This window comes from Aspergillus luchuensis, chromosome 1 (assembly GCF_016861625.1).
Source record: "Aspergillus luchuensis IFO 4308 DNA, chromosome 1, nearly complete sequence".
Lineage (NCBI taxonomy): Eukaryota > Fungi > Ascomycota > Eurotiomycetes > Eurotiales > Aspergillaceae > Aspergillus > Aspergillus luchuensis.
The window spans coordinates 2,211,105-2,230,645 of NC_054849.1; the positions used below are offsets into that span (position 1 = coordinate 2,211,105).

The 19,541-nt window shown below is 51.1% G+C and overlaps 5 protein-coding genes across 5 annotated transcripts; 3 read left to right on the forward strand and 2 right to left on the reverse strand.

The window, feature by feature from the left end:
• Positions 1–1,580: 1,580 nt before the first annotated feature.
• On the forward strand, positions 1,581–3,553 carry AKAW2_10767S (uncharacterized protein; the record flags this gene model as incomplete). The annotated part of the gene is made up of 2 exons (XM_041690845.1): positions 1,581–2,523; positions 2,577–3,553. 2 exons carry the CDS (start codon positions 1,581–1,583, stop codon positions 3,551–3,553), a joined length of 1,920 nt encoding a protein of 639 aa, XP_041537487.1.
• A 2,492-nt stretch (positions 3,554–6,045) lies between these two features.
• Positions 6,046–8,680, forward strand: AKAW2_10768S (extracellular serine-threonine rich protein; the record flags this gene model as incomplete). The annotated part of the gene is made up of 3 exons (XM_041690856.1): positions 6,046–6,123; positions 6,177–6,350; positions 6,398–8,680. The coding sequence occupies 3 exons, from the start codon at positions 6,046–6,048 to the stop codon at positions 8,678–8,680; spliced, it is 2,535 nt and encodes an 844-aa protein (XP_041537488.1).
• A 766-nt stretch (positions 8,681–9,446) lies between these two features.
• On the forward strand, positions 9,447–10,325 carry AKAW2_10769S (uncharacterized protein; the record flags this gene model as incomplete). The annotated part of the gene is made up of 3 exons (XM_041690867.1): positions 9,447–9,678; positions 9,736–9,813; positions 9,883–10,325. The coding sequence occupies 3 exons, from the start codon at positions 9,447–9,449 to the stop codon at positions 10,323–10,325; spliced, it is 753 nt and encodes a 250-aa protein (XP_041537489.1).
• A 1,133-nt stretch (positions 10,326–11,458) lies between these two features.
• Positions 11,459–13,053, reverse strand: AKAW2_10770A (Sds3 domain-containing protein; the record flags this gene model as incomplete). Its single annotated transcript, XM_041690879.1, has 2 exons — positions 11,459–12,544; positions 12,616–13,053. The coding sequence occupies 2 exons, from the start codon at positions 13,051–13,053 to the stop codon at positions 11,459–11,461; spliced, it is 1,524 nt and encodes a 507-aa protein (XP_041537490.1).
• A 936-nt stretch (positions 13,054–13,989) lies between these two features.
• Positions 13,990–15,962, reverse strand: AKAW2_10771A (uncharacterized protein; the record flags this gene model as incomplete). Its single annotated transcript, XM_041690890.1, has 2 exons — positions 13,990–15,047; positions 15,128–15,962. The coding sequence occupies 2 exons, from the start codon at positions 15,960–15,962 to the stop codon at positions 13,990–13,992; spliced, it is 1,893 nt and encodes a 630-aa protein (XP_041537491.1).
• Between the last annotated feature and the right edge of the window lie 3,579 nt (positions 15,963–19,541).

Genomic DNA, 19,541 nt, shown 5'->3' on the forward strand with positions numbered 1-19,541 from the left:
AGATGCCTCCAACTCGGAGGAGTAGTGACTCACCGATGCTTCAATCCTCGGGTGACTCCGTCGCCAGCGTTGTTCATGATTTGTCCGGTGATTTAGTACTAGGCAGGCGGAACAGCGGGCCAAGTCATAGATGGCAAGCAGAAACTTAGTAGTGGGATTCCTTCCTGGCCACAAGGCGCTGTTCATTTTCCAATTTGCCGTCTCCGTCCCCATAATAGTATCCCTTTCTATGGCAAGACCCGTCGACGCCATCTGCAGTTTCAGGTACCCAACGAAGAAAGACTACCCAAGTGCTTCAGGATCGTCTTCGTTCGACAACCGGGACGTGCCGGAGTGCATGCCGTAGTCCATTCCGAGACAGTATGCTATAGATAGTTACCATTTGAAATGGAAATAATACTGGATAGTGACAAAAAAGTGGTACTAAGTGAAAGGAGGTAAGAGTCTGCCAGGCGGAAATTACTTCTTCTATTGCCTCCTTGGACAGGCCGTGACTAAGTGGTACTAAACCGGTCATATCATTGTCGCCTTCTATTCGAGGCTGTTACAAGTCCCCCGCGAATGATTGGCTTCCACTGCAGAGACCAGCTGGGGTGGATTGCAGGCAAAAAAAGAATAAAAAAGGAAAAAAGAAAAAAAGATGCGGTGAACACTTGCCCGCCAATGGGCGTGACTGTTTTTGTGGTTCCTGACCAATCATGACCCCGCAGACTGCGACCGGCCGAGGCGGGCTCCACCCTGACTGGAAAATTCGGCCCGCCCCAGGCAATCCAAGGCCGTTCCGTCCTGTAACCTGCTCGTCACGGTACGACGGCGTACGGATAGATGATCTTCTCCCCTGCTGTCTTTTCCCTCCTCCTTCCTACCCTCTATTCCACCCCTCATCTTCCTTCTGCCACTCTCGTCGCAGAATCTTCTCACCACACCTTCTATCCAACCTTCAAAAGTCCCTCTTCTTCTCCTTCTATACTATCCAGATATCGTCAAGGGTTCCGTGCCAGGATGGCTTTCGCTGAGCTGTAGATTCCTCGCTGGGGGGCACGGCTGCCTTTTCCATGCTCCCCAGTCCAGCAGCTCCGAGTAATCTCCAATTGACTTGACGATTATCTGTTCCTCTTTCGACGCAACAACAGGCAAGCGTCGGAATTGCCCCTCAGTACATTTACAGGAGAAGCACTTTTGACGTCCCCTTCTGGACGGTGAGGTGCTTTTGCGGTCTACGAAAAGTCTTTGCTATCGTCCCTTTTTTTTGCCCTCCCCTCCCCTCTATCCGATCACCACCCCTACCGATATACCACCCCTCATCCCGATCTCCCTCACTCTGTCTATAACATCGATCACGATATCCTTTCCTTCCTCTACGCCATTACGAAATAACGTTGCGAAAAACTCCTACCTTACGATATCGGTCCCTGAACCTGTCTTCTCAAGTCGCTGACGCAATCGATTCATTGCGGCGGGTTGTACGGGTAGCAAACTTTGTCGAACCAACAAGTGCTTCTTAACCTTTATCGGTCCCAATTCAACTGAGAGACCTCTCCCAAGGAAGCAATATAACAATACCTATTGTTGACGATATAATGGCGCCAACAACAAACTCCCCGAAGCGGTCCCCCCAGGGTGTCGCAAAGGCTACCCATCACAACTCCGCGGGTCGTTCCCCGAGAACGTCCAATAAAGCTGTCTCCCTTGGTTCTCTGAACGCTGATCGGAAGCGAAGAGCGGCCTCCGTATCGAGTGTGTCATCCGTCTCATCCATTGGCGAACTCAGCGACGATGCAAATGACTCCGAGGATGATGATGCAGATGACGAGGAAGAACAGCCAGCTGTTCGTGCCCCGTCTTATGGTCGCCGTGACAGGGCCCATAAGACGGGTGTGAAACAGAAGAAGACAAAGAAGATGAAATTCTCCGACGATGATGGCTACGATGGTCAACGGAGTAGCGATGATAACAATGATTCTGACGAAAGCTCTGATGATGTCTATGCCGCTGTGGACTACATCAGCGATGGCTCAGATGATGAGGAACAGGATGTAGAGAAACTGGAAGAGTTGTTGATTGTGGAGTCTGAAAATGAAAACCCCGTTGGCGGTATCCTAGCTCCCGGCGCTGATGTTTGGGCCGGTCCCAATGTTTTCGACGATCATATGATCCTGTCGGGTGCGTCCTTCTTTGATGAAGAACAGCTTTATACTGCCATGGAAGCCTTCGGGGAGACCGACATGGCTAGCGAGACTGCTATTGAGACCCCGGTGCCGCGCCGGGTGCACTTCCAGGAAGACTCGGACTCCTCGTCTGATAGTGATTCCCATACCGAGGATGAGATTCCCAGTGATTTCCTCCAGCAGGATAGTCTCGATCCCCAGTTGCGTCGCATGATCGACAATGATAATGAAAATTTATCCCGCCGCCGGCGTCAGTCTGAGGAGATGTATGCCGAGTCAGACTACGGGCATTCCAACATTTATCACGTGGAATCCGATGCCATCTCCGAGGGTTCGGAGTCAAGCGGCTATGAAAGTATGCATGAAGCTGGTCAACCCCGCACACTCCACTTGCTGACACGTTTGAAGCCGATGATGGCGAGACTACAGATGAAGATCTTCCCCCTCCTGCCACCATCACGCATCCTAGATCTATCCTGCGTCGTGATTCTTCGGCCTCGTTGGCGCCCACAGGTGATGAGAAGAGCGAAACGACTTCTCGTCGGCGAGGACCGATTATGGGGACATTTGTCGCCGACCCTCATAAGCCTGTTGCACTTGTCGACTGCACTGGCAAGCACCTCGTGATTATTCCCGCTTATGCCTCCTCTCGCCATGATTGGCTTGAATCTGCCACGAATAGCGCCTGCAATACTGCTCATAACAGTCCACGGGCTACTACCATGCATCTTATTGACGAAAGCGATACGGATGCCCTCGCATCGCCCAACCATGCAGATCTGAGCCCCATGCTTGCATCAAGTGCTAATCTTATGATGACTGCCCTCGGTAATGATCTTGCTCCAGGTGGTCAGGTAATGGGCCCCCCCGAGGCGTTCTATCCATCCCGTGATTTTGCTATCGATAGCTCCTTCGAGGACGACGATGAGGATGATCCGGAATCGGCTTTGAATGTCGAAGACTTCATTGACTTCGGTGATGGGTCATCTGATGACGAGATGGATAAGGCGTTCGACGAAGAAGCGCTGATGTCGCCAATGACTGCTCGGCCCCTACAACTCGGCACAGGCACACCGACCCCTAATCGCGGTGCCGACTCCCAGCAGGCCAGCAGTGCGGAACGATTCCTGAACCACCTGGACCGTGGCATCGTTACCGCGTTCCGCCGGAATCACAACCGCTACCAAGCACTGTTGCGTCTCCCACAGCATCGGGAGTTTATGCCGGCCAATTCGCCTTCTCGCCCTGCTAGCGTCTTCAGACATGCACGCCATGCAGACCAACGCACCCCCACGCGCAAGCGCAAAGCTAGTGGGTACAACGGCGGGGAAGCGGTCCGACGAAAGCTGATGGACGCCCACCGCCACACCCAGCTTCCTTTCTAAAACTACAATTCGACACTGCGCGATACCCTGATATCTCTGATTTGAGGCGAACATAGCGTGCCTGGATTTCCACCAATTCCGAGGACATATTGAACATTTGTACATGGATTTAGAGTCTGTGTTTCTAGCATAGACGGTGATGTGTTTGTTACATCGGGAATGTGGGTTGGTTGATCCAGCCCCATTCTCTACCATCGGCGGGTGTTCTGCATGGCTTCTCTCCCACAGAATTAGGTCTTCTTTCTCTTCTTACTCTTGTGGTCGGCAAGACGGGGGATATCTCATGGCCAAAAGTTCGAGTTTGATGACATTTGATTTCTGGAGTTGATCAAAGGATATACCTTGTGTTACGAAGACCTGTTGCTTTTCTTTGTTCTACCTTGATTTCCTCCGTTTGATGACATGTATGCAGTGCTACGGCGTCTTAAGCACACGGAAATGCAAATATGAAAATATTTTAAGCAACCGACTAGTAACGTAGTTTTCCTAAAATTTCCAGGTAGCATCGAGTAACTATAGCCTCTAGGCAGCCATCAGGCCATTAAGCCATTGATGATGGCATTGCCCTTCCCTCTTGCAAGTAATATTTGTGTCAGTGCTCAACCCAAAGGAAATGAAGCAATACCACCCTATGCAAGCCATAACAAGGGCCAGGAGTAAACGACACGATCCAAGACCCCTAACGCGATGGTCAGACAGAGCCATTGTGCGACGCGCCAGGGGTAAAGTAGTAGTTCTCTCGTCATCGCTTTGTACACGAGCGTTTAGCAGGTTGCACAACCACCTCCTGTGGAGACAAGCCTGCTGAAGTCCGAACCAATCAATCCTATGCGAGCGCATAAATCAGATCGTACAGCATATATGCATGCATGCTCTATCACAATGCTCACATCACAAACCCAAACCCAAACGCAGAGTTGCATGGTATTTTCGTGGAATGTGGAGGCGGTGGCCCAGGCTCTGAAGGGTTGGATTCCAAGGTGGTATTCTGGCGCTGGGGTTCCCTAGGTCACCTAGTTGGTCTACGTCGATTAGAGTCTACATGGCTGTCAATTCCTTGATTTTCTTCCATCAGCTATCTTGCTGTGGCGTGGCGGTGATTGTAGTCGGGGAACTCTTGGATTGAAGTCTCGGCGGTTACCTGGTGAATGGGAATGCGTGCTGCCCTCACTTCTCTCTAGTACGCTGTAGATCGGTTGAAGTTTGTTTCTCTTTCTGATTCGGATTGGGGTGAACTGGGCTCTTCCAGTGTCGTAAGATTATTATTAGAATGGGAACCGAATGGATAATATTGGCAGTTGGTAAAGGAGTGATGAATGTGAGAGGGGAAAAGGTGTTGTTGGGTCACTGACTGGTCAGGTTTCAGCGCGAGACGCCGGGTTAACTTTACCCTCTCACTCTCTGCATACAAGCGAGCTTTAGGTGTTGAAGATCGGAGATGCCGCTTTGAGAGGATCGTGCAGAATTAACTACTTCTGTGTGTCGGATGTGATATGAATGGATAGAATTGGACCCTGGCTGGACATTTGACGTGGAGAAGAGACATTGGCGCCGTTTAGGGTCTCATTTGGAGGTGGGACAGTGTGTCTGTCAGTGACAAAGACACATGATCGATCCCTTCTTGCTTGGCCTTCTTCCCCTCTTTTCTTCCCTTCTACCCTTTTCGTCCTGGATGAATGAGTTCTGTCTGCTGCTTGTTGGGCGCATTCATTCATGATTCTCGTGTCTGATTATTGCTGGCGCATTCGTCGCCAGATGGATGCAGGAATAATAAGTCGATGAATGTCTTGTTGCCATGGATTTAGGTAGAGACTTGTATGTCGTCAGACTGCCAGGCAACGAACAGCCACCAACGCCCCATAGCCCCCTCTTTCACCCGCAAAATAAAGGGTTCTTCATCATCGCCCCTTATGGACCGATACATCTCTTGGGCTGAGGCAAATACCAGCCTTCGTGGCCCCTGATTGGCGATGAGTTCGCGCTTCTGTCAGGGTCTTTCACCCTGTTCCTGCACTAGCGGCACACCCGGCGCCTCTGGATTGGATTGGTGGTTGTAACACCGACTGTGCAGCCATTGACATCTGGCTGGTTGGAGCGTGAATGCTCAATGGGTTGTCTTACTTGCACTTTCAGTCTATTCTGGTGAACGGCAATCGCCATTAATGGCTGTGTTAGGCACACAGCCTTTTGCCATCCCGGTGTTGGTACTTTTAAGGGTCCATCGCCCTCCCTGGTAACAGAATGCTTTGGCTGCTCTGATTTTCCCCTGAAGCTGTTTCTTGTTGTTGTTATTGTGTTATTGTTTGTTTGCCCAAGTGGCTTGACACTAGACGCTCGTTCATCTACTATCACTCGTTGGCTTGTTCTTGTTTCTTGTCGTCTTCTTTATAAGTCTCCTCTTCCGCAACTGGGTGACTTTGAAACAAGTCGACAATCGGCATCTCATTCGACATTCTTTACACTCCTTCGACTACTACTAAGCCCTATTCAATATGAGGGCCGTAGTTCCTCTTTACCTCATCTCGGTCGCCCTTTGGCCGCTTGCAGCTCTTGCTCATCCCAAGGGCTTGGTGAGTGTGCTCTTCCTCTTGTATATGACTGCATGCAAGGCTAATATACATAGTGGTGGGGAACCGATGAATGCTATCCCAGTCCTGGAAAGGCCGACAATGATTGTTCCCAGGATCAGCAAACTGGATTTGACTGGTCTGGGCTGGCTGTCGGCTCCTTCTCAGCCTATGCTGGGTTTGAGTTCTCAGGCTTCTCCTTGAAAGAGAGCTTTGGCGCTTCCTCCAGTGTAAGCATTGCACCTCTCTTGAGTTGGTCAGTAACTAATGGTTCTAGGGAAAATGCATCGTTGGAAAACTTTCCAAGGAAAGATCTTCGGGTCTCAAGATGTCTTCCGGTAAAGACCAGAAGGGATTCTCTGTCAGCAGGTTTCGTCTCGCCACATCCAAGGAAGCCGACGTCCACATTGTCTATAACATGCCTGATGGATCATCCTGCAATGATGTTGTCTCCTGCTCTCCGGGCGGGACAGATGTCACCAATGATCAGTGTGGCGGTTCTGTTTCGGTGAGCTTCAGGCTTGAGGAGGATATTGAAATCGAGACCTGTGATTTGGGTATTTACGAGGTCGAATTCGATTGCTCGCCGAGCCAGGACACCGATACCTCTAGTACCACTGTGCTGCCATCCTCGACCAAATCAAGTAGCTCCTCGACTCCCCTGATTTTGATGCCACCTTCGTCGCCTGCAGCTGCTACAACTTCTGCCCCGACACCAGTCAGGATGACCACGTCCACTGTTTACTCGACAAAGGAGGTGACAATTACAAGCTGCGCACCTACTGTGACGAATTGTCCCGCAAACTCGGTCACTGTGGTCACATCTACAATTGCTGTCTCGACTACTGTATGCCCGGTCACTGAAACTTCTGGAGCTTCTCCGGCAGCGAGTACGTCGGTGAGTACGTCGGCAGGACACCATACCAGCAATCCGATGGTTACGACGTCGATCAGTGTTCCATCCGGCAGCTCCCCTGTTGAGTCCACTTCATCCCATTCGAGCCCGGTCCCTACTAGCCCGGCCGTGTCTACTGCTCCTGCTGCATCAGGGCATGGCTCTTCAGCTCCTGCTGTTGACAAGACCACCGTCGTTACATACGTGACAGTGACCACTTGCCCAGTGACATCCACTGGCTCCGCAGGCGGCTCACTCACCACGTCGGTTGGCACAACCGTCTCTACTGTTACGCTGACCTCGACGTCGACCATCTGCACCAAGTGCATTGCTCCAACTTCTGTTGCCCCTATCTCATCTGGCCCTGTTTCGGCTCCTGAGCGGACTACTACTGTTGTCACTTATGAGACTGTAACCACTTGTCCTGTGACCAATGTTGTTACCTCAGGTGGTGTTCCTATCACCTCGGTTACCAGCACAGTATCAACCATGACCGTGACCTCAGTGTCCACTGTCACACCAACTGCTGTCTCCAGCTCTGCTCACGGTCCAACTGGCGTTGCTCCCATCTCCTCCGGACCTGTCTCCATCCCCGAGAGCACGACAACCGTGGTTACATATGAGACCCTTACTACATGTCCAGTGACCACTGTAGTGACCTCGAGCGGAAAGCCAGTGACTTCAGTCACTAGTACCATCTCAACAGTGACATTGACCTCGGTGTCCACATACTGCCCCAAGTGTACCGCCGGCCCGACATCTGTTGGTCCTATCACTACTGCGCCTGAGAGCACCACAACTATTGTGACCTGGGAGACCGTGACCACGTGTCCTGTGACTTCGGTCGTGACCTCAAGTGGCAAGGCCATCACTTCAGTCACTAGCACTGTCTCCACCATCACCATGACAGCAACGTCTACAATTCCAAACACAGTTGTACCCACGGGCAAGTCCCCAGCCACCAGCACCGGTGCCAGCGGTGTCTCGACGCCCGCCCCATCCGCACCGTGCCCCAATGTGGTGCCCAAGTGCATCAACACCTGGATGAACCTGCTTCCCGAGTGCAGTTCCAACAGCGATATCAGCTGCTACTGCCCATCGGACGATTTCACCAACAAGGTCATTTCCTGCATACAAGCCTGGGGAGCTTCCCAGGCCGAAGTCCAGGCTGCTCTGTCCTATTTCACCGGTATCTGCGCCGCCTATGTACCGCAAAACCCAGGCATCGTTACGGTCATCCCAACTTCGATCACCCTCGGCGCCGGCGCCACCGGTGCCGCTCCAGTCACTGGTATAGCAGTCCACTCAATCACCGGCAGTGTCGCACCGACCACCAAGCCAGCCACTGCTGCACCTGTCGCGTCCACCGTCGTCACCTACTCTACCTGGACTGTGACCGTGCCTAGTGTCGTATTCACGACCGCCTCAGGAAGCGCCAAGACAACCGTGAGCCTTGTGCCAGGCGGTCCAACTGGCGTCTCGGCAAGTTCAAGCCGTATCTCCAACCCCTGGGCTTCCTCGACTCTCGCTACCTTCTCCGGCCGGCCAACAACGTCTCCTTCACCTAGCCACACACTCGTGCTGTCCAACAAGGCGTCTAAGGAGAATAACTCTTCAGGATGGTGGTGGACTATTGCCGTCGCTGCTCTTTTGGGCATTTACTAATTATAATCAGTTGAGGGGAGTGAACAGATTGGAGTTGTAAATTGCGATGATATGTCATCGTCCCGGTGTATTTAAAGGATCTTTGCTTTGCTTGTAAACAACCAGGTTGCTTGCTTCATTATGTTATTCAATTGCTGTGCCCGGTACTTGAACCTATATATTATCGTAGGTTTGCAGTTAGTAGATGGACTACATCTGATAGCCAGATCAGATGACCACTCTTATTTTCTAATCACTGCCAGTCATAGATAACTTCGTGCCCACAGACGTATCACGCAATACCAATCCTCCCCGAAGAATATAAAGCCATGATATATACTAGCCACACAGTCCGCACCAGCCACATTCCAAGTCCCGTGTCCGTCACGATCGGTTCCATCTTCGATTTTATCATACATATATCCATTACTCTATACAGTCTCCGTAGGTAAATTCTTCCTGATTCATTCTATTGCACAACTATCCAAGTATGTTTGCTCCACGGAAGCATTTCTCAAGGACCATATCATCTCTCGCACCAGGAACTACTCTCCAAGGCGCCTCTTGGAACTACCGATTACTCAAACCCGTAGTGGGAGATAGCACGCATACCTCAACTGTCTTCAAAGCTGAGGTTATCCCGCATGAGAATACACGGCACGCTCCCCAAGCTCCCAAAGGTCTGCTGTGCTGCATCATGGATCATAACCTGGCCCGGCACTAACTGTACTATATCAGGGCTCTGATCAAAACATCCCCACCCGGCGCCATAACCGCACTAGAGAACATGAAGCGTGAGCGACAAGCCTATCGTCTTCCTGGTGTCGCCTCTTCGGGGTGCTTCCGAAAGATGTACGATGAGATTGACAGTAGCACTATCGCCTTGGAATGGCTGGACACCACTCTTGCAGAGGTAAAATACCAGCCTAGCATGCGTAGCTACTCACTCGTCGTGGCCTTTATGAAAGCAGCATTGACTAGTTGTATCGTACTGGAAGGCTACGGGTGTGTGAACACAGGTACAGAATTCCTATCGTGAGAAGATTAACATTTACTAATCCCATAACCTTTCCCAGACTACAAGCCCGCAAACATCCTGCTCTCTGGCATTGAGACCGGCTATATAACAGCTAAAGTGGGAGATTTAGGACTTGGTGAGCCTGCCTTTATACCCGCAAGGCCACTCTGTTTCTTTTTTTTTGTACTGATAGACCGACTTTCAGTGGTGCCATCTGGCAGTCTTCTCAACGCACAACCATATGCGATGCGCGCTCCGGAAGTCTTCCTAGGCCAAGCATGCGCTGAGCCCTCCCAGGCCTGGGCAATTGCCGCGATGCTGCTTTGCTGGATAAAGCCGGGAGTACTGGGCGTGTGGGATAGTCCACATCCCTTCATTAATGACGCTTGGTGCATGGCGAAGATCAAGCGACTATTCCCTCATTGGAAGATCCCACACTCTGACGATGTGGAGGGTCATTCGCTGAAAGCTGCAGTAGATGCTGCTAAGAGTTTCAGTAAGGAAGTGTCAGAGTTGCAAGCAATCTCACCGTTGTGTGAGGAAATACGTAAGGTGGAAATGCCTCGGCAATTAAGGGATCTTCTTCGATTAATGCTGGTGGTTGATCCAGTCCAAAGGCCTTCCGCCTCATCTGTGTTAGCGTCGTGATTTTAAGGGCCTTGCTTGATATATTGATGATTACTAGTACTTGCCTTCATTGTATTTGATCCTATGTTCTTATAATATAGTCGACTTCGATGTCATATCCAGACTTCGTCAATCCTTTCTACAATCATCATTCTAGGAAAGTGATAATCATGTTTCCTTGTCCCAAATATCATCAGCACCATTCCTGTGCTCCGTAACATTGTAAACCAAACATCCGTCACTAAGGAACCACAACTATATCATGTTATGCAAGTACAAACTATAGTAGCTGTGCGGGTAGGTTTGTGTTGTAGAAAAATAGTACTCACTGTATGTTATGTATGTACTTAAGTACTTACTTCATATCAATCCACCCCACTACTAGCATATATGACACTAGCTTTGCTGGTACATGATAGTAACTAAACTAGATCAACAGAGAGTATAGGTGCTAAATGTGGTCTGATGGACAAGTGTGCATTCTTAACTGCTTGGATAGCCAGAACTGAGCCTGTGAACTAAGCAATCGCTTACAAATAATCCGTGATAGTTCACCAAGTAACCACCAAACAACCTCTACAGTTATTCAAGGGTAAGTAAGCCCCGGCGGGGCACAGTTAAGAGGGATAATAACAAACACGTCCAGCGAGCATGTACAGTTCACTTCATTCCTTCCCTACTGACTAACATACCTACTGACTACTTACTTACTGCCTACCTCATTCGTGTCATATCCAATGAAGCAAGCAGGGCAAATTCTATCACCAGTCAACGCCGTCCCAGGACAATACCAGTCCGAAGCAAAGCAATATAGACGTAGAGCAGAATCACAAGTCTCAGAAAAGTATACTACTACTGGCTGACTCTAGTAAACAATCCGGGTCAGAGATATTCAAGGTGAGAAGATCACTGATGAGAAAAGGAGATAAGGAAAAGAAGAAGAAAAAAGGTATGACAGGAGATTCATGCTCTGTCCAAACAAATGCCACCATACAAGCAGGCAGCCAATGTCAATTAATCCCAACGCCCGTCAAAGTGGTATTTGTTAAGTACTCCCGCTACCCATCCTGTTTGCACCTACCCCGGTTAGCCAATGTCTTGGCTAGCCTTAAACGCCTGTGGTATTGTTGGTTTCGCAAATAGAGGCTACATGGCTAGCCCGTTTTGGTTTTCTTCGTTGAACGCTCGTTGCTTGTTACATCGCCGTTGTCCTTCCTTAATGGATACAGATGCATGCCCATTTCGGTGGGAAAGTCGGGATGCAGCATGTTGAACCGATTAGGGTCCTGCGGCACTCCGTCCACGTCTGAGGGGATTGTCTCAACCAAGAGCTGGACGAGTGTGCGATCCACGAATCCCGCAGGCTTGTTATGCAACCGGTCGATGCGCGCCCAGTCGTCATCGACTTCCTCGTTCATCAAAGGAGGCAAGGGAGGCGCGCCGCTGTTGCTTGAACGCGCGTGATAGTTGGCTAGGATATTGTAGGGGAGACTAGGGCGTACAGCGGGCTTGTCCGACAGCTCCGCCAGCGCGTTCAAAGCGTGATTTCCATGCCCCCGCGTGGACCGCGTGGCGTGGAAGTTCTGACTGGCTGTGCGAGCCATATCAGCCGCAGGAGTGCCATTGTCCTCGGCACCCGTCCCGTCCACCCCCGAACCATCGTCGGCATCGGTGTTGTTACCGTTTGTAGCCGCTCCAGACGGCTGGTCCGCACGTTTTGACGTCGAGAAGAAGTGGACTGTCGCAATGTGTGCAGCATTGGCATGAGCACCAAGCTCCCTCTCCGTAAAGAGAGAATTGATGGAGTAAGACGGCGCTTGCTGCTGCTGGGCCGCCTGGGCCTTGGCGCGCTCGGCGGGGTTGGTCTCGCGCACAGGCGAGCCCACATCCTCATCAGCCGCCTTTCTCTTGCGCTTATTGAAATGCTCTGACATGATCCCATTGCCGAGCTCGTCCAAATCGACGCGGTGGCGGGTGTGACGAGTCTTGCGGTTTCCGTGAATCCCGCCCGGACTGGCAGGATTGGTAATGCTGAACTGATTGGGGTGCAGGAGAAGGGCATTGGTATCCGCCAGATCCAACTGCTCTTTTTCTCGCATCAAGCGAGCCCTCTTGCCCGAAATCGTTTGAACAAGACGCTCCCGAAGGGTAAGCGACAAGTTATTGTATTCTTCCTCCGCGAAGTGGACCCGAAACGCATACTCCTGCTTGAACCGTTCGAGATTATGATTGTGACGATGCTGGAGAAGAGAATAAACATTAGCCCGCGAGCTCGACAGAAAAAACAAGAGCAGTGCTAAGATGAACTCACCACCAACATAGCCAAATCCGCATCCTTCTCCGCCTTGACCTGATTGACCTCCTGCACGAACCGCGAGTACCACATGCCGGCCAAACTCGCCATCTCCTTGGCGAACTTGCCCCCACCGACGGTATTCTCGATAAGGCGGGCGATATCCTCCGCCGAATCGGGGAGAGGGCCGGGCTCGTAAGGATCAGCATTGTTAATGAGGGTCATGTCGCATTGGAGAGCATGCAATTGCTGGCGGAACTGGGTATCTCTGTTTTGGCTGAACGAGGCCGTGAGGTCATGGAGGCGCTCCTGGAGCGCGCTGCGTCGTTTGTCCCGTTTCGACAGCGGCACGCTGGTCGGAGGACTAGTGGAGCGCCCTCGAGATTGTAAGTTATTTGCCATCATGGGCGCCCCGTTCCCGTGAACCGGGGATGTTGGGCCAGGAGAGTAGGCCATGAGCAAGAATGGTGGAGGTGCTAGAGCGAGAAAGAGAGAGAGGAGTGGAGGGCAAACACTGCGAAGAGTTGAGAAGGGCGATGAGAAGAAGGCTCAGTGGGAGAAGCAAAGCTGGGCTTGGCAGGAAACTGCTGCCGGAACAAGGCAGGGCGAGACCGAAAGGCTCGAAAGGCAGTCTGCATAAGCACGGAGATGACAAGCGACCAGGCAAATTCGAGGCGAAGAAAGAGGAGGCAGAAGAACTGGACTGGAGAGTGACGGAGGAGAGCAGAAGGCGGGAGGCCGGCCGTTGGCCCGAAGCGGATTAGCCTCGGGGACATTTTTGACCGCCCGGCCTGTCGGTGTTTTCCCGGCCTGCAGTGAAGCCATACAGAGTTACTAACTACACTGACTTGAGTTTTTGTATGCTTGCTAACACATGAATCAACACAAGACGACAATTGCAGTGTGCACTCCATTATCTATGGGAGAGTCTTGCATAGGAATTACCATTGTCGTATACGGTGTACAACTCACTACGCTGACATCATCTATCGCTGCCTTTGGGTTGCCTTCTGTAGGGCGGATCATGTATTTCCATCATCTAGTTGAAAAAAAGTAAAAAAGTAGTAGTAAACACATGCTAGTGGTCATCACGCTGCCATGAAATAGATATCCTGGGTATTTTCATCCGATAATAGCAAATGCACACAGTCAATGCTCCCTAGACATTCCCAAACGTGCAATCGAGAACCCAAAGCCCAACTCCGCAGACGCCGCCGGACCCGCCAGTTCCCCATTTTGAATCACACGGCTATATATCCTTCAAGAAAATATTAAAAGCAAAGAAAAGAGAAGAGGAAAAGATGAAGCATAATCAAGAAGATGGAGCATCCATATACGGAGGCGGAGAGGTATTCCCGCCCGCAACTGGCTCCACAGCTGCAAAACCCGTGCTTAGTGAGTCCGGCGGATCACGAAAACTCCCAACTCAACACCATCCCGAGGCTCCGAATCCTCGCCATATGGCCGTCTTCGGATACCATCCAGGATCTCCCTTAAGAGCATGGCCGAAGTCACCTCTTTATCCTCCAGGATGTAATTTGTCGACATATTCGACACTGCCTTGGTCGCAGGTAGCCGGCGGCCGTTCTGCCAGTATACGCTGAGAACCTCCTTCATACGAGACTTCTCCTGGTGAATGTACCACTCGGTCCACAGATCACGGTCCAGATGGGCACTGCCTTTGCGGGCATCGACAATACTGAATTGAGACGATGGGGAGCTCAGATCGCAACAGAGCTGGGAGAGGTTTTGCCGCATCGTGTCAAAGTCTTCCATGTGTGAGACGGACGACAGCTTCCCCAGATAGCGACCGATGTCGGTGGACAACTCATTCACAACCACAAGCTGACGGAGTAAGGGATCTAGGATGGGCCCGAGATATTGCGACTTAAAGGTGGATGCACCCCTTCTCGTGGGGTAGACGAACAGTAATGACCCGCCGTCAGGTGATAGCTCACTCAGTCGGTCGACCAAGAATGACGGACGATACCGGGAGAACATGTCTTTGTATTCCTGTGGGGACGACGGAGGGAGATACCGCTCCAAGACCGAAACGTGGACGGTGTGTGGCGGCACGATCGGCATCGGAGAGTACGTCGTCTTGGGTTGGATCGGACCCCGGAAATCGTGATAGGCGGAAACCACGGCTGCACTGGAGAAGACAGCCGGTGGGTTGAAATAATCCTCGCCGGAGAAGAGCGAGCGAGGCGTCGGTGGAGGAGAGGAGGGTAAGTTGGAAAGGCTGAACTGTTCAGGAACAGCATGAGTGATGTTGATGTATGGAGACTGTCCATGACGAAGGCGATCTTGTATCGCGTGAACCAGGGCGCAGTATACGCTATCGTGTGCGGAGACCGGGACGGACTTGTCAGCCGGTCGTGGGTAAGGAAGCATTTGCGAGACGATCTTCACGGCTTCCCCGCGACCGTTGGAAAAGGGAAGAGATGATACTATCACATGAAGGATTAGCTTCCAGAAGCTCTTACAGAGATTTCCATACGGAAAGGACACGTGATCGGAGGGAACTCACTCGATGCTTCAATACTATTCTCCAGCCATGAATTGTGATCACAATCCATGTCACCAGAAGATCCGGGGCTACCACCAGAGCTTGACGGCGATCCATTTGAAAGTTGATCGGACGGGCTGCTGAGGCCGTCCGACGTTCGGCCGGGCGAATTACCGATGCTGGGACCTTCATCCATGGCCATTGGCCCGGGCTCCCGGTTCATATGCGACTCGAACAGCAACATTCCGGATGAAGGATTCCACGCTATGTGGTCGTTGTCATCCGGGGGAGTCGGGGGAAGGGCGGAGAGATAATCACTTTTGGCGGCGGATGTCTCCCACACCCCGGCGGTTGACTGGGACGCACGAGCCGCCAGCGAGCCCGATGCGGTGGAGGAAGTGGAGACGCGAAGACGAGTGTCGGAAGGATTGGACTGGGATTCCGCCCGAGTCGGGGATTTGGAGAAAAGGCCGAAGTCTTCCAAGGATGGCAGATGCAGAGAAGCGTTGCTGCGAGAGAGGAATCGAGAGACGGGAGAAGGCTTTGTTAGGAGGGATCCTTGAGAGGCACGTCGCTTTAATCGACTGGAGCCGATGTTGTGATGGTTGTGGTGGAAGGCAGAGGATGGTGATAATGATAGTTGCGGGTGTGACTTAAGAGGCGAGACGGGGCTTAATTGGAGCGGATCCTGTGAATCAGCTGGCGAGCTGGCTCTCATTGGCGTGCTGGGTTCCCCCGACGCTTCTGAGGAAGAGGTGGATGAGAAGGAAGACGCTGAGAATGGCGAACGCATGACCGGGCTGTCTCGCACCACAGATGTAGGTCGATATGGTCCATGGCACTGTGGGGGATTCATCCAGTCTATTGCTGGGCTACTGGCGAGCCGGGGAAGGGAGGCGACGTCGAAAAGAGGCGGATCCAGCCAACTCAATATCCACGAGTACGCTAACTTTAGAGTGCAGCCGAAGGACTTTCAGGTCTCAGACACAACCCGAGGGAACGATGTTGGGGCCGGGGAGAAGGAGAGTTGATATTGAGTAATGGTGGTGGAAGGTTGGGTAGCTTGGTGGAAATCACGAACAAACAGCACCATGAAAAGCTGGATGGCGTGGCAGAGTTCGTGATAGGGAGAGGGGGGAAACGAATAGTAGTTGTTGGGTTAGAAGGGAAAGCAAAACAGACGGTCGGGAATGAAAGAGAGAGACCGGGGAGACACTAAAAGAGGAGTTGGAGGAGGAAGAGGAGGGGGGGAAGTAGTAAGAGGACGAGAGATGACAGGAAGGTGGGAAGAAGGGAAGAAGTGGAAGGTTAAAGATGAGAGAAGACGGAGAGACAGAGAGAGGTAAATGGTAAACGATGATGATGATACAGTGGAGAAGAGAGCGAGATTGAAGGGAGGGGGGGAAAGAAAGGACCAGAGAGTGTAAGAGAGTCAGCGAGAGAGTCGAAAGAAAGAGCCATCCGGGCCCTGTCGAGAAAGTTTAGGCGCGGATGGAAAATAGCGGTTCAGTTTCAAGCAGAACAGAACAGAACAGACAGAAAAAGGATCATGACGCCTGGGAAATTGACCCAAGGGCCAGACGCAGAGACTGACAGCCAAGACCCTCGGGCTGCGACTTTCCACCGGCGTTCTAGACCTGCCGGCCTTGGCCTGATTGGGGAATTCATGACACGAGGACGCCCGGTCGGGCCAGTCAGCGGGTGAGCAATGCAGGTGTATAAAACGGGACACTTTTAATCTATCATCTGCTCCCGCCGGCATTCCACCTGCATTGTTTTATTTACCCTTATTAGCGATTTCCTTTCTTGTAGCTGCTAATTTGTATCCTAAAAAAATATTCTTTTTGCTATTCATCCCATATAATAACCATCCACGTTATTCCCACTCGAAGCAGGAAGGTTTCCTGCTCAAGTCTCAAGGTCGCGGACGGAGCCGACCAACCGACTCATCCAGAGGCCCAGACGCCTCCGACTCGTCTAGGCCTCCATAGTGGCTGATCGGAGCTAAACCGGGACAGGCCCAGCGATACCGTAACGGGCATTACACGGGCCTTCCAGCAGAGTCCACCAGTGTCCAGTGCCCACCTTTTTAGTTTTGCCCCCCATCTCTCCCCAAAAAAGTAGTAGCAGCGCCCCACCGCCCGTCTGGCCTTTCCCGGTCGGAGGGGAGTCTTGGTCTGTAGCAGCAGCAGCAGTACCAACAACCACCAGCTAAAGTGTGTAATGAAGACAAGGCAAGCGATGTAATGGACTGGACCCTGGGAAGAAAAGCATGGATGACCAGCTTGATCCATGACGACTTGTCTGTCTGGGTGGATCTGGCCGTCGTGCCAGGCGTCAGGCAGGTACTACAAACTGCCCACATTGTGTACGAGAAAAGAAAAGGAAAGAAAATAAAATAGAATAAAAGGCAGCATGGTTATTTCAACCAGGGCGAACTGATCAGGAGGTTTGCTTTTTTATTCTTCCCTCGCACTATACTTGGTAACAATGGCCGTTACCAGTAACCAACAACTTGTCTTCTGCTCTAGATCTCGTATTACCTGGGATCAGCATCACTTTATCGATCTCGCTCTTTACCGTCTGATCCGATGCTTATTAACAACCAATTTCCTGTTTATACATTTGACCTACCATACATTGTAGTGGTGATTCTTCAGAAAGTTGAAGCTTTCGGGAATCCCGAAGCGAAGCCGGGTGCACACTGCACAGAAGTAACAAACAACAACATCAAGAAAACCCCAGATAATCCGGAACATAGTCCCTGATTAAGACCACAATGGTGAGCAAACTAATAAACCAGCGTTCAATCAGGTGGGTAGCGTATAACTAGTCTAGTGATGGTACTAGCATCTTCGATCCCGGCCACGCTTCAGCCTTCAGTAGTATTTCTTCATTATCGTCTTTATTATTGCCCTTTCCCCATAATTTGTACCTGACCTATACCAACTAGTACGCAGTACCTTACCCACTCATGGATCCTGCACTGCTGAATCTAGAAATTTCCCACGCACAATAAATAGTTACGGTGTAGAAGCATGACTCAGAGTAGACGCGGACCGGAAAAGGGCGAGATGGTTGAGGGAGCCTATGAGTTGAGCCAGCCAGGAAGGAGATGAATCACCTGTTATGGAATACCCAGATAGAAAATAATAAGAAAGTAAGAAATAAAATGATAAAATTAGTTAGAATAAAAACCAACAAGGCCAAGCAAAAGGAAAAATGGTTCTGGAACTCTAAGCCAAATCCCTCTGCCTCTCTCAGTGTCTGTCCCAAAGTCAACCGGCAATTCAAAACTGCTCATCCCCCAAATTTCAGTGACTCTTGACGTCGACAGTCTCGCCCTCACCCTGGTTCGGCGTGGCGCAGAGGCCACCCTCATTGGCCTCCCCGGGCAGCAGAAGGCTTGCTTGCATGGCGCGATCGAAACCCACTGCCGCTTCCGGGCGGATTGACGCCTAGACCCTTGTTCCGTGCTGCCGAAAAGATCCGCCTTATGTGGTCCGAAATGAATCAAAAGGGAAAATAGAATAATAAAAAACTCAGGTCAATTATTGTTGTGTGTGTGCGCAACTGGGCCATTATGGGCCTAGAGATGACCATTGGCGGGATAAGGTTCAATTCTTCTGGGATCAGGCAGGGTTGATGGATTGGGGAGGGAGGGGGCCACTGGGAGGCCCTGGTCTGTCTTGTCTCCCTCTCCAGTCTACAGACTAGACTAACTACCTAAGGGAAACTAAACTGACTTTCCTCTCTAACCGAAGGTTTACTTGACTTAGGCCGTAGCTTGGGCTTGACTAGGTTACTGTAGGTCGGATCAGGCAAAAGAGAAAATTGGTTTAGGGATCTGTAGGTGCGGGAGCAAGTTAGTCTGAGAGTTAAGTTGATTAGTTCGCTAGGACTATACCTTTCAGGTTTATCGTAGATCCGGCATGGCTCCCGTGGCTGCGCAGAGCTGAGGCTGAAGAGGGAGTTTAGTGTGCTTGTTGTTTGTACTTTTGGCGCTGCTGAACATACTGAAAACAATCTCCATGTGTTTACCTAATCGGGTAACTCCGTCCATAGGTATACTGCTTTAGTTATCTCTGCCTCCTTTTTTATTTCTTTTCTATTTTCCTGTACAAAAATAAAAAATGACTCCTTATCTCAGCCTCACGGTGTCTGACCTCAGATGTCGTCCGCAGTCGCACACAGGAGGTACATACATACAACGGGCAGAGCGATGGAAAAAGAAATGCGTCTATCCACGCCTTGCTCCTGCTACTACTTTTTCCCCTCCCTCCTGTTCTCACTCCCCCCACTTCCAAGCCCAGTCCAGTCCAATCCAGTCCATTGGAACGATCCCGTCTGTACGCATCCATAGCCGACGAGAATTGCATGTCGTAAGTGGCTGAAATCATCCTCACCTCCTTTTGGCCTCGCACGCAGCCCAACA